Source organism: Ambystoma mexicanum, chromosome 10, assembly GCF_040938575.1.
Source record: "Ambystoma mexicanum isolate Mex_15411 chromosome 10, UKY_AmexF1_1, whole genome shotgun sequence".
Lineage (NCBI taxonomy): Eukaryota > Metazoa > Chordata > Amphibia > Caudata > Ambystomatidae > Ambystoma > Ambystoma mexicanum.
The window spans coordinates 79,119,252-79,134,570 of record NC_090932.1 but is presented as its reverse complement, the minus strand read 5'-3'; the positions used below and the strand labels follow the sequence as shown (position 1 = coordinate 79,134,570).

The following is a 15,319-nucleotide window of genomic DNA, read 5'->3' as shown; positions in this document are numbered from 1 at the left end:
CTTGATCCTAGGAGAGCGTTGAGCTTTTATATTTCGCGCATGTCCCGGGTCAGAGTGGACGATCAACTTTTCATTGTTTACGCTGGAAAGCGTTTGGGACAAGCTGTGACGAAACAGACTGTCTCGTTGGATTATTTTAGCTATCTCCGAGTGTTACCGCTTGGCGGGTAAGGACCATCCGGCTGGCTTGCGGGCTCATTCTACCAGGGGAGTGGCTGCGTCTACTGCCCTGCAGAGGGGAGTTCCTATTTGTCACATCTGTGATGCAGCCACCTGGGCTTCAGTACATACCTTTGTACGTCACTACTCCCTCGATTCCATCAGAGGGCAAGATCTGGCCTTTGGCAAGACAGTTCCCTATTCCGCAATTTGATTGGGCATGCTAAATTTGTTTTCTAAATTCTTTCCCACCTCCTTGCTTGGTACTGCTTTGGGAGTCTGTCATAGAAAAGGAATACGTCGGAGGACCCAATCCCCTCAAAGAACAAGTTACTTTCTTACCTGGTAACGTTCTTTCGATGGGATGGTCCAACGACGTATTCCATATCGCTCCCTCCCTGCCTTCCCCGCTGCAGAATTTCTTTTGCGATTGCAGCTTGCGTTCCGCAAGGCCTTGTGTGTCTGACTGGCAGAAAACTGGTGGCACACGTTCTGGGAAAAAAATATAACTGAGGCTATGGGCGTCGTGCGTCCTACTCATCACATCGGGTGACGTCGGCCGTCGGAGGAGGTCCTCGGGGACGGCGCATCGACTTCATCGACTTCGACATCATCGACGCAGGACGCAGATGCCAAAGGTTTTCCGAAGCAGCACAGCTGTGGACATTACCTGTCATAGATATGGAATATGTCGTTGGACCATCCCATCGAAAGAACGTTACCAGGTAAGAAAGTAACTTGTTCTTCTTATGCAAATAATTGTTGACATCTTAACTACACTGTCTGCATTTCTGTACTCCTCACTTGTGCTGCCTTTGACACGTCCTGTCCCCTTTCCTCCACCCTTGCGGGCAACCCCCAAAATGGGATGGTACCAGAACCTTTGGCAGTGAAAATTGTAGCTCTCCCTTGAAATGTATTATAGTGCGTGGAGGCGCGGCCTCCGGATCGCTCTGTTGAGGCCCTGTCCTTTTTCCATGCAGACGGTGTCAGACCTGGTAGCCAGCACAGATATTTAGCTTTCCACTTGCTTCCCGTTTTGTTTTTTTCAATTCCTATTTCACTTCCCTTTGGTGCCTTGCCTCCCCTCCCCCGGTGCATGTCAGCCACAGGTGGAATCACGAGATGTGCCTCATACGACTACTCATTCCTGGCCTCGGACCCCCATGCACTCTGTCTTGAGTGCTTGGGGGACTTGTGTTCGGCCTGCAGCGCTCTCAGTCACAGTGTATTGAAGAATAGTTTGTCACAGTAGAGGGAGATCTTCCACACTTCTCCTCCTCCCCATCTTAAGGACTTAGTCTCCAGGATTTCTCGTCAAGACTAGACACTCTGTTCAGCACTGCTTCACAGCACAGACACACCTTCCCCAGGGTTCCCATAAATCGGGGTTCCTCGGTTTCAGGTTCTGGCTGGCATGATACCTCTAAGGCTACTGGCTCCCAAGCCGAGGGGCCGAGGGGCTCTGACGGGCGGTCCAGGGACAGACCCGAGGCCTTCCGGGCTACCAGCTCCAATGCTTAGGGGCCCAGGGCCCCTGCCAGGCTGTCCTCTGAAGGACGATCAGGCTTGTCCTCTTCTCCTACCCCAGAGGGTAGGGGATCATAGAGTGCCACTTCCAAGAGGCTGTCCTCTGTTATATCCAGCACAGATACCGGCACAGGTATCGAGGGATCCCAGCCTACCGGAGCTCGCTCCGAGGTTGTGAACCAGGGTGTTACGACTACTGGCCGTCCGGCTGACAGCTCAGCACCTACCAGAGGGAACTCTGAGGTTGATGCTGCTGCTTTGGGCGGCTATGTTGGATCCAGTTCTTGGCTTACCAGTGCTTTTGTCCTTTGAGTGGGCTTTTGCAGGATGATCCCAGCCCCCTTCCCTCAGGGGTACATCCACCCATCACAGCTGCACAGCTACACGCACCAGGCGCTTCAGCGCTTTGACCAGGAATGGAGCCCCTTTGCCTCGGAGGGTAGGGCCCTTACGGATCCAGCGGCTAGTGAGGACTGCTTCTTTGAGCGCTTCCTGATGCGTTTCCCTCAGATAAAGGGTCTTCTGAAGGACATTGTGAAGGAGATTATCCGCCCTAGGTGACGCCGCCCTGTCCCCCTCCTCCGAGTTCTCCTCCCGTTCCTCCTGCACTCCCAATGCCAGTCCCTCCACCGGTTCAGGCCCTGCTGGTCGTACTAACCTTTCCATCTCCTACTGTGCCACCAACGCCTCCCCCTCAACAGCTGTTGGATTGTCTGACTTTGAAAATGGAGTGCGGGGGAGATGACGACGAGGATGAGCCCTGGCTTCCGTTAAGGCCTTTCATGACTGCCTCCAGAGCCTTGCTGAGTTTTTGGCGGTCTCTCCTCCTGAGGAGTCCCTCCAGGAGTCGGGATTTCTAGCAGAGGTCTTGGGGAAATGCGCCACGATCCGGTCTGGCATCCCCCTCCTGAAGGGTGTTCTGCAGTTGATGCAGAGGGTCTGGAAGAAGCCCAGGGCCAATGCCCAGTTGATCAAGAAGTTGGACAGCAGGTTTAGGCTGACAAGACAAGGAGCCAATCCTACCTGCCTCCCACCTGCAGCCCCATTCCTCTGTGGCGGCTGTGGCCTCGTATTCTAAACCTTAGTCGTCATCGTCTTCCTCCACGGGGGCCACCCGCAGTTGGCTCTCAAAGAGGACAAAGTCCTAAAGTCCTTGGGAAAGCGATGTTACTCCATCTCAGTACTGCATCTGCGGCAAGCCAACATGGACGCCCTATTGGCTGCGGCTAACCAGAAGCTGTGGCGGAAGCTTGTGGAATTCCTGCCGCCCGACATCCCTTTGGACAAGCAAGCCTCCTTCAAGGCCTGTCTGGCGGGTGTCCGGGCCACTGCGCAGGACCTCATGGAGTCTTCGGTCTCCCACATTAACACAGCCAGCAGAGGGCTGTACCTTGGGGGCCAAGATGAGGAGGACGGCATGGATGCACGCCCACAAAGTTCTCATCCTACGTGCAGGAGTGGATCCTGGATCTGCCCTTTGAGGGCGTGGACCTTTTTCAGTCGTTTTTCGATGACAAATTGATGAAGAAGAAAACCTCCACTCAAACCGCCAATCCTTGCCCATCCTGACAAAAACCAGGTCAGAAATCCTTCCCAGGGTAGGACACAGTTCAAACCCTGCGGTTTCTCTGGCTTCAAGGGGTGCAGACACCACGGTGCACGGTGGTATGAAATTTCACCCAGCAACAACAGGGGGAAGCAGAAGAGGACATTGTTGTGCAGGATTTTCCGCTCCTCCTCCTCCACCCCCACCTCTGATGCCAAGAAGTGACATTGGGGTACACAGCTCGCCTATGGGGGGCCATTTAGCTCTGTTGCACGACACCTGGAAGCATCTTTTCAGCAACCCGTGCATCCTATCCGTAGTCTCCACAGGCTTCTGTCTTCCTCTTCCTTTTCCTCAATCATCCTCTCCTCCTGTCCGTCAGATCGGCTCTTTTATGGGAGGTCCTTTCTCTCTTGGAGATGCAGGTGATAGAACCGGTTCCTCTTTCAGAAAGGGGCTTTGGTTACTATTCCAGCTACCCAAGAACTACCAGGCTGGCCTGAGGGTAGTCCTGGACTTGTCGTTCCTAAATCTGTCTTTACCACACCAAAGAAAGGTTTAAATTCTTAATGGCTCTCTCAATATTAGGACACCAAGTTTTCATTCTTGGATGCAAAAAAAAATTCTGTACAGTTTAAAAAGTCGAAATAAGGATGTTTTTTGAGTGGCAAGGTCTACCCACTTAGATTCAACTCTTTTTTGCTTGATTTCTTCAGACGTTTCAGGTTTTGATCAAACCTGGGTGCTAAATTGGTTTGGTAACTGATGACAATTCTTCAGGCATATTGTCCAGGAATTTGGTGAAACTGGACAAAAAAAGCCTTAAGGCAATGTCTCAGAGCTCCAAGTTGAAATTCTTTGCAATGGTCTTAGAGATCACCTCTTTAGGGTGCTTATTTATGCTTGGTTTGTTGGGTTTGGCCTGGATAGTTTTATTTCTCTTATCGGCCTGATGTCTCAGGTTATTCATCTAGTGGGCATCAGATCTCAGTCTTCCAAGTTCGGGTAGCAGTGAGGGTAGTTTTCTCTCAACTACAGAAATTAATTGGCCTGCTTAATTAGATGTTTTAAAGAAGATAATCCTAGTAGTGGGAGCACTGACTAACACCTGTTTATACTAACCTGCCGCCGGTACCTCAGAGAACTATCGACCTACTGTTTGCAACTGGCGCAAAATGAACCTGTTTGATCTATGGAGCATCTGAGAAGCACTCTTCATTGGTTGCCAATCATCAAAGCCAGAATAGACTTTAAGGATTGCCTGCCTTTTCTAAAAATGTTTTTTTACTAAGTATTTATAATGAATGAGAACACAAAGTTAAATACAGCAGTTTAACCTTTTTTTTTTTTGTTTAATACATTTTTTATTAAGCATTTATGACCCTTCTTGTTTTTAAGGCGGACTGGTAATGCCTACACATTTATCCAGCAGACCTGAAAACCGAAGTTCAGGTGCATTTTGTGATTATCTGACACCAACATCCTGGTAGTGCCCAAGTTTAAAAAGTTGCCTTTGGGTTACATGTTTTTGTAATGGATTCCTTGCTCCCACGGATTACTCCTCTTTATCCTATCCGCAGCTGATTTTTGGAAACTTTTCCGCCACCAGGGGGCACAGCGCAGCTCTGCCCGACTCCTTTGTGCACCACACCTTACTTCAGGGCGGCTCCCCATGACATCATCCACCGTTTTTCCCTCAGGCACTTTGACATGGAGGGTCCACAAAACTAAGGGTCTACTGGCGATCTGCCAAGAGGGTCAGGTAGGGACGGCACCAAAGAATCTGTGGGAGGAGCATACATCAGAGAGGTAAACAATGTGGTGTTCTAGTTAATTCTTTCCTCCCACAGACTTCTCATCCATGCTGGATTCCCACAGCAGTATGTGGATCTGGAGGCAATATGAGAGCAAAGGATATCACCTAGACCAGAAAACCATGGCATGCCGCCGTGCCGAAATGGGTGTCCTGTCCCAAAAGGTAGTCCAAGCAGTAATGCTAAGCAAACATGTGATGAGAAGCCCATGTTGCTGCTTGGCCGACGTCTAGAAAAGGGACTCTCCTCTGCAGGTCAGAGGGTGCAGCCACCCCTCTGGTAGAATGAGCTCTGAGATCCTCGGGCACATGCTTACCAGCCACATCCTAGCATTCCGAGATGCAGAGGATGATCCACCTTGACAGGATCTCAGCCCTGCCAGCACATGCACCAGTGCAACCAACAAAACTCTGGCCATCCTTCCTGACGTCCCTCATCTCCAGGGCATAAGAGCCCCCACTGGGTCCAGCTGATAGAATGATTTCCTTTGCCTTGGAAGGATCGGGCAGTGGAAAAAGAATGGTGAAGGTAGATCATTTGAGAGTGATGGAAACCCGAGACCGCTTTCGGAAGAAAGTAAGGACTCGCTCTGAATGTCACCTTCTCATTTGGAAGAAACAAATGGGGAGGTTTAATTGCTAACACCTGGAGCTCACTCAGTAGTCTAGCGAACGTGATGGCGACCAAGCAAAGCAAATCCCATTCATGGTAGCCAGAGTCCTGCTATATGAAGATTCTATTGGTTTACCTCAGTCTTACTGTTCTTACAGTTTTTATATACCATCCTAAGGTGCCAACATCGGGAGCATACCAAAATAAAGGATGAAAAAATGTAGAAGCCCAAAATATCCAATTTTGAAAGCCTCATTTTACCCTATATGTGCAGGGTAATGGGGTGGGGAGAGGGTCTTCCCCGCATATATATGCAGTAAAATGGTGTAAAAAACTAATTTGGTGTTTTGGGATTCTAAATTGTATTTTCTAAATCACATAAACCGCCAAAAGAATTTTGGCCAGTATTCACCAATTTTCCTGTGTCGCGAATTAGATCTTTCGCCCAACTCCGTTTACAAGTTCAAGCTTCCAGATATCGTAATGCACAAAATATATTTGTTCCCTTAACAATTAATTATATTCGTCACTTTCAAATAACACTACCAATAGCAGTAAGATTTCTTACGGTGGAAAACAAATCATATATACATTTTTGTGCCCCAAATGTGTAACGCAAATTACCAATGCACACAGGTTTGTGACTTAGTGCACGGGTGCTCGTTTATTTTGGTTTGCACTGGCCATCTAATTCAGGTTAGCTTTTGATATGTAGAGCATCCTTATTGGGTTTTTGAAATTATATTTTTACTGAAACATAAGCCTAAAGGTGACACCATATTTTGATTCCTGCCTTGCGCCCCCTGGACCAATGTCCCTACATTCCCTGTCTTTCACACTACATACCCCGAAGCACCTTCACCATTGTCTACACACCCTCTGCCATGATATGTAAAACCTAGGACAAACCTTTTGGAACATCGCAATGCGCCGTTGCACCTTGTCTCCCGAACCGGGCTTGACACCACCCAAGGCAAGGCATGGCACATCCCACTGTCGTGCTCCTCTGCAAAACCTACATTTCCTGGGTAGGTTGATGCTGAAGAGGAAGTAGAATGGGGGCACACCACAGGCCATTGACTGGGAAGATGGGAGATACCCACAGAGGGAGGGAATTTTGCCTGGAGAAGGTGAGCAGGGAATTCATAAAGCAACAAGTCTGACCTCCTTTGTGTCTTCCGGACAGGCTCTGTAGGCAGCTGGATGCTACGGTTTGCTTTAATCGGATGTATACGGTTTAGCTGTGGCACAATTGTTTGGCCGAATTGACTGGTCAATTCGGCCGTAAAGCCAATTTTGCTACAGACCAATCTGCCCAAACTAGAATTCACCACCTGCCCCCATAGATCCCCCAACCCCATTAGACTCCCGCACCCAAACCCTACTTACCTTTTCGCTGTCCGCTCATCTTCTAGCCCTGTGGGGTTGAATCCAACGCTGCAGGGTCCGCTTTCTTTTCCCGTCCCCTGCCTCCAAACCTCCGGAAGCAGGGGACACTCCTGGTACCCCCAAAAGCCATTACTACCAAACATTGGGAGCGGGGGACACCCCCGCAACCCCTAGTCACCATGTTTGGTAGTGATTACCCAAACTGATCATTTACAAATGATTGCATGGTACTGGCCGAATTCGGCCAGATTTACCATACAATCATTTCTAAACTATCAATTTGGGTAATGCCCTTTAATCTGTACATCTCCCCTGCATCTGGAAATGATCAGCAGAGCTTTTGAAGGATTGGTGAACAAGTACATTGCCACATAAACTCTGACCAATGCTCGCTTCATCTCCTGTAAACTTTAAAAACAAATAGAATGGCAAGAAGTTATGGTTAATTATGAACCCTATTGGTTAAGGTACATGCGAGAAAGGTTGCCTGCACGTCTTTTTGAGAGAAATTTAAAATTGCGTTTACACTTTTGCATTGGACCGAATTTGAGATGGCATCAAATTTACTTCCCCAGGCTTTTCTATTTATTTGCTGGGGATACCAAGAGCTGCTGCTTGTGCCTCTGTTCCAGGTTAAACTATCTTGATAGATAAATAGAAGAGGGACATATGTGCTGTGTTGTGCTACAATAGCGCCTCTATCTAATGCGCCTCCTCTCTTTCCACAGGTAATCCCGATGCTGCCCCGGTTGCTCTGTGAAGAGTTGTGCAGTCTTAATCCCATGACGGACAGGCTGACATTTTCTGTGATGTGGAAGCTGTCTCCAGAAGGGAAGGTATTGTACTGATTTTGTAATTTTTTGTACTGCTCTTTGAAGTTTAGAAACTGTCAGAAGTGTACCCCCCATTATGGGGACTCGTGTTCAGCACCACAAGTCCCTGCAGCGTGTTGAATGGATGTGTAGGAGATTAGCGTTGGGGGTCACTGGATCTGGCTGCAGGTTTTCTAGCGCTAGTATCGCAAGACTTTGCAATAAAACATGTGAGAAACCTGATGGTATTCTCCCACCCACTTCCTCAGGATCTTCCATTCATGTCAAGTCAAGTGGCACAGCGAGTAGAGCGCTCGCTTTGACATCCGTGCAGAGCCTGCTAACGCAGGTTCGAATCCCGGCGGGGCCAAACTCAGCCTTTCATCCTTCCGAGGTCGATAAATGAGCACCACACACCGTGGGTAATAATAAGCAGCGCTCAGATACCTGAGGGTTCGTAGCGCTATATAAGTGCCAAATTATTATTATTATTATTATTATTATTTATGTGGCCAGGGAAGGGTCTTGGCTTTTGGATCCTGACCCTGGATGGACAAACAAGGGAGGATCACCTTAGTGGAGGGTGACGAGCGATTGGGAGGAGAATACCCAATGGTGAGACATGGTTTTTCCTCAATCTAGTCTCCCCAAGCCTTTATATGGGATATTTCCAATCTCGCGTAGTAGGTTTGAAGAGTGGGCACAGCTTTATAATATCAAATTATTACTCACTTTTATTCAATTTTATGTATGCGTGCGCATTGGGGCATACCATAAGGCCTTGGCACAAGTTCAATACTTGGACAACAAAGAAGAATCAGAAACTAATCTGATCGTGGGTATGCTCACTCCCGGCTCTCCAACTTGGCCTTGCTTGAATGTTAAGTCTGTGTTCTACTATTCACACCATTACTTTGAAAATCAATTCACCACATGCTTAAAATCATGAAGATTTTATTATCTTCTTAAGTGTTTGTGAGGCTTAAGCTTTCATCATTCATATACTGCCAAAAGCATATATTGCCAATGCATTTCGGACTGTCGTCCGTCTTCAGGGCATTCGAGCACTGTATATTTCGCAAAACAGAGATTAAACGTGTAACATCCAACATCAAAAAATTATCACATGGTTCCCAAAGTAAGTTACAGTTCAAAAACGTAAATAGCATTATTCCATGTTCAATCATTAATATTCAGAATATACATAAAAACATACCATGTTTGGTGTCCAAAATGTCCAATCCTGTAAGGAAAAATCCCCAAACAAAGATCAGAAAAAATAAATGAAGAATACATCAGCTTCGTGTCTAGTCTACAACAAACTGTGAATTTACCGACTTTTATGTAATATAGGTACCTGTATTATGATGGGAAATGATTGTGTTCTCCGTGTTAGCCCAACGTAAACGCTCAAACTGCTGTATTGACAGCCTGTATATTAAACATACTACTGTTACTATAACGCGCTGAGGTGTATTCTAACTCGAGCGCATAATCAAATAGGCTTCCATTATTTTAGTTTGTTGTACTTGCCTTCCTCGGTCTGCCCGTGTCGCAGTGATTCAGTAGTAAGAGCAAACCATGGCATGCAGCGAACGCCGGTTTACAAATCTGTTTACTTCTGTTGCTAGGTTACTCGCGCATGCGTATCTGTAGCATGAAAAATTACTTTCAGTTTCTCGTAATGCATCGTGAATAATACCGTGTTTGTGTTCCTGTGATCTAATGAGGTAACCTTGCATAACGTGGCTATACTGCGTGTATGGATGACATTAAGTTAATCTATAAAAATGAAAATAAAAATAAAAATGGGAAATGTAGTCCAGACTCAGAATATTTCTTTTTAAAATATACACTTCGTGATTCTTCCTAACATCAAAAAAATATATCAAAAAGATATTAATGAGATCGAAATATGTTAAGATAATTATTATGGACCAACCTAAGTCGTATGCAACTCTATAGTTGTGGGCAATGTGGTGGCAGCAGTGCTGGCTGCTGCCTTGGGGACGCGCCTGGTAATTACCAAACGGGAAAGTTGCCCACATTTTCACAATCTCTCTATCTCTACATGAAAATTATTACAAGAAGAACACATGTTGATATTTAACAGATGTCCATAAATGTCCAACATTATACATTACCAACTTCATTCCCTTCACAAAAAACATAAAGTTAATTTCTTCCTTGATACCACATGTTGATATTTAACACATGTCCATAACTGTCCAACATTATACATTACCAACTTCATTCCCTTCACAAAAAACATAAAGTTAATTTCTTCCTTGATCCTGACTGGTGTTAATGACTCCAATCAGTCAATCCAATAGGTTTCTCGTTGGTTCAGTCTCCTAGTCAAATCCTCATGTTTATCTCTAGGTCTTATTACTTCTACAACCTGAATCCTCATTTGGTTGATATTATGTTTCATCTTTTCCCAATGTCTTTCTACCGCCGAGTTCTTATTATTTATTCAAATGCATGATCTGTGTTCATTCCAACGAACTCTACCTGCCCTTGTTGATTGTCCAACGTAGTAGACACCACAAGGGCATTTGATGGCATATATGATGTTAATCATATCATATGTTGCATAATTCCTTAACTTGATCTTCTCTCCTGTCCGGGGATGATTAATCGTGTCACCCTTTATGATGAAGCTACAATTACTACAATGTAGACATGGATAAGTTCATGTTCTCTTCGTCACTGGTGGTTGTAGTGGTGGTCCAGTCTTCACTAATCTATCTCTTAAATTTCTGCTTTCACTAGAGATACTACACATTTTCTTAATCGCTTGAAGGAAATTCTCGATATGGATAACTCTATTATGTTCACTATAGATGTAAAGAGCCTTTATACGTCTATACCCCATGATATGGGCCAAGAAGCGATTGAATGGTTCCTTATGAAGGAAGAGGAGATGAGAACAGTAAAATAATTTATTTTGGTGTTACTTGAATTCATTTCACAGAACTCATACTTCCAGTATAAGAATGCCTTCTATCTCCAAACATCAGGGACATCTATGGGGGCCACTATGGCCTAAACCTACGCAAAATGTTTCATGAACAAATTTGAGAATGAACACATTTTGACACACACACAGTGGAAGGGCAACATAGCCCTGTGGACAAGGTATATCGATGACATTTTTGATATTTGGATAGGTACATCAGAAACATTACAGCAATTCTTCATATACATAAATACGATTGATCCATGGATACAATTTACCTATGAGAGCTCCACAGCAGACATCCATTTTCTGGATGTGGCAATACATGTGAAGGAAGGAAGGGAGATATGAAACAAATATATATTGCAAAGAAACAGATCGAAATGATCTTCTACATCGACTCAGTTTTCATCAGCCTAGTCTACTTCAGAATCTACCATATAGCCAAATGATGCGAGTGGAACGAATAGTGAGTGATCCAGAGACATGCAACCAAGAACTTGAGATTATGGGCCGGAAGTTTGCAGCAAGAGGTTATAAACAAGAAGAAATCAGTACAGCGAAAGAACGTCTGTCATTACAGCCGACTGCAATTCAAACACAAGTGAATACTGGTGAACCTAAGATTCCAATGGTCTTTGTATCATGTTACTCATTACAAAGTAGTCGCATTAAAGCCACTATATTGAAGAATTGGCGGATACTGAGAAATGACACAAAAGTGGAACATTTGTTTAGAGATAATCCGATTTTTGCTCACAAAGAAGCAGACATTTAAGAGATAGATTAGTGAAGACTAGACCACCACCAGTGACGAAGAGAACAGGAACTTATCCATGTCTACATTGTAGTAATTGTAGCTTCATCATAAAGGGTGACATGATTAATCATCCCCGGACAGGCGAGAAGATCAAGTTAAGGAATTATGCAACATGTGATACGATTAACATCATATATGCCATCAAATGCCCTTGTGGTGTCTACTACGTTGGACAATCAACAAGGGCAGGTAGAGTTTGTTGGAATGAACATAGATCATGTAGTCGAACAAATAAGAACTCGGCGGTAGCAAGACATTGGGAAAAGATGACACATAAGATCAACCAAATGAGGATTTAGGTTGTAGAAGTAATAAGACCTAGAGATAAACATGAGGATTTGACTAGGAGACTGAACCAACGAGAAACCTATTGGATTGACAGATTGGACTCATTAACACCTGGCAGGATCAATGAAGACATTAACTTTGTATGTTTTTTGTGAAGGGAATGAAGTTGGTAATGTATAATGTTGGACATTTATGGACACCTGTTAAATATCAACATGTGTTTTTCTTGTAATAATCTTCATGTAGAGATAGAGAGGTTGTGAAAATGTGGGCAACTTTCCCGTTTGGTAATTACCAGGCGGGTCCCGACGCAGCAGTCAGCACTGCTGCCACCACATTGCCTACAACTATAGAGTTGCATACGACTTAGGTTGGTCCATAATAATTATCTTAACATATTTCGATCTCATTAATATCTTTTTGATATATTTTTTTGATGTTAGGAAGAATCACGAAGTATATATTTTAAAAAAAAATATTCTGAGTCTGTGGACTACATTTCCCATAGTGCATGGGTACACATAAGAAATGAACAGCAACATAGGCACATAAACTATTTTTCATTTTTATTTTCATTTTTATAGATTAACTTAATGTCATCCATACACGCAGTATAGCCACGTTATGCAAGGTTACCTCATTAGATCACAGGAACACATAAACACTGTATTATTCACGATGCATTACGAGAAACAAAGTAATTTTGCATGCTACAGATATGCATGCGCGAGTAACCTAGCAACAGAAGTAAAGAGATTTGTAAACCGGCGTTCGCTGCAGACGCTGGTTTGCTCTTACCACTGAATCACTGCGATACGGGCAGACCGAGGAAGGCAAGTACAACGAACTAAAATAATGGAAACTTATTTGATTATGCGCTCAAGTTAGAATACACCAACACGTTATAGTAACAGTAGTATGTTTAATATACAGGCTGTCATGGTGACTACAGCAGTTTGAGCGTTTATGTTGGGCTAACACGGAGAACACAATCATTTCCCATCATAATACAGGTACTTATATTACATGAAAGTCGGTAAATTCACAGTATGTTGTAGAATAGACACAAAGCTGATGTATTCTTCATTTATTTTTTCTGATCTTTGTGGATTTTTCCTTACACGATTGGAAATTTTGGACACCAAACAACATGGTATGTTTTTATATATATTCTGAATATTAATGATTGAACATGGAATAATGCTATTTACGTTTTTGAATTGTAGCTTACTTTGGGAACCATGTGATAATTTTTTGATGTTGGATGTTACACGTTTAATCTCTGTTTTGCGAAATATACAGTGCTCGAATGCCCAGAAGACGGACAACCGTCTGAAATGCATTGGCAATATATGCTATTGGCACTATATGAATGAGGAAAGCTTAAGCCTCACAAACACTTAAGGAGCTAATAAAATCTTCATGATTTTAAGCATGTGGTGAATTGATTTTCAAAGTAATGGTGTGAATAGTAGAACACGGACTTAACATTCAAGCAACTCCAAGTTGGAGAGTCGGGAGTGAGCATACCCAGGATCAGATTAGTTTCCGATTCTTCTATATTTCCAATCTCACCCCATCTCCCCCTCCCCATTTCCAACAAATATTGAGATGAGGAAGAGGCAACTAAGATCAGTAAAGTTTAACCATCGGAATAACATGGTGAAAATATGGGCAACCTACGCTAGTAAGAACCCAAGTTGTCCCACTAATAGGCAGGGTCAGGCATTCACGCCTGACTCCACTGGAATCGTCTTTTTGCTATAAAAGTGTGGTTTCTGTAAGGAAGGCATGGTTATCAGAAGTATGACAGACACAAGGAGTACAATTCAAGTGTTTTATATAGGTGTGAAAAACGCCTAATCTAAACCTAAATCTAAGATGGGAGCAAGCTACAACCATCAAAATAAAGAAAACGTCCAAGTGGTGTTGTGTCAAATCAAAATTGCCTATACTAATAAACCTATTCCCAAATCCTTACTCTCTATATAACAAAAGGGTGTGGGACAATGATATGTATAACAAGACTGTAATGCAAACTGAAATGGCCAAAAGGGTTTCGGTAGTTCAGAACTGCTGAACTAGTACACTCCCTTCCCCACGTTATATCACAAGACAAGGCGGAACAGTGGCATGACTGAGCACCCCTTGAGTCTGTAGGCACCAGGAAGCAATCTGTTCCAAGCCGACAGGGCTTGGAGAGCAATGTCCTTCACAATTGTGAGTTCTCTTGCTTTTGTCAGAGGCCCCTACGTCGGGTTCACACTTATCTTTGTAGACCTGTTTGTTTCAATCAATCTTCATCACAAGACTGAATTCCATTTCCCTTGCTTTTATTTGGCATCCATCTGTCTGATTCAGTTCTGCCCAGGTAACACAGTTCGCTCAACTTTGAACACATGCAGGATTTACTTTTCCTTGCTTTCCTTTGGCATCCCTCCATCGGGTTCACTGTTGCCCTTTAAATACAGTTTCTTTTTTTAACACAATTGCTTCAACTTGTCAAAGACCTTCGATTGCGCAAGGGATTTGTCTTGACCCTCGTATAACCACTTTGACTCTTTTTTCGGCCTCCTCTCCAGAGGCCTTCTGGTATTTGTAGTTTTAGATACTTTATTTTCACAATATTTCCTCAGGTTAGCTTGATACCTTGTTTCTCATTTGCCAAAGATTTTCGACTGTACGATGGATACTTAAACTCATGCCTTCTCCTTTGTATGCCCACTTTGACTAATCGTCCCCTCTTGTAAGGCTTATTTACTTCTCTTGTTAATCACAAAATGCTTCAGGCTTCTCTCGCGGTTTCTCATCACACGCAGAGCACCTGCATCCTTCACTATGTTTACAATGTCTCTCACCAGCTCCACGAAACTCACGGAGTACTTCAAACGCTTATCGCATCATACATTCATGCAAGCTGCCTTCTCCTCTCACTCACTGGCAGTATCTGATATTCTGTGTCGAATCTTTGTTCGTCAAGGTTTTCAGTCAGGCGCGGCTCACCTCCTTTCAAGCTTTGTTGTATGCGAGGGAGGTGCTGCCGTGACCTTCTGCATTCGCAGGAAGCTGCCCCTATAATGATTTTGTAACGACCTTCACCAAGTACCTGTCTGGACCACAGCCTGTTATCAGTCTCCTGGTCCTTGCTGCTCTGCTTCCAGGGTGACGTCCCCTTCCTGGGGTCGGTCTTGCCACTCTGCCGGTCTCGTTCGCCTTGCTCGCTTTCATTTGCCTTGCTCTTTTAGGTTCTCCCTCCGAAGGGGTCGGACCCTCTCCTCAAGATTTATAGTTCACAGATAAGACTTCCCTCGTCTGTACTCGAGTGTCCTCACATTCAGTTTTCAAAATGTTTTTGGACTCCCAGTCGGGGCTGTGATAATTTTGCTT

At 44.4% G+C, this 15,319-nt stretch overlaps 1 protein-coding gene across 2 annotated transcripts in view; it reads left to right on the top strand.

The window, feature by feature from the left end:
• The window catches only part of DIS3L2 (DIS3 like 3'-5' exoribonuclease 2), a 2,640,663-nt gene that overhangs the window by 1,826,788 nt on the left and 798,556 nt on the right, over positions 1-15,319 (top strand). For both annotated transcript variants that reach the window (XM_069617547.1, XM_069617548.1), the window contains one exon: positions 7,779-7,886. In XM_069617547.1, coding sequence (XP_069473648.1) covers positions 7,779-7,886 — 108 coding nt within the window. The remainder of the gene's footprint in view (positions 1-7,778; positions 7,887-15,319) is intronic.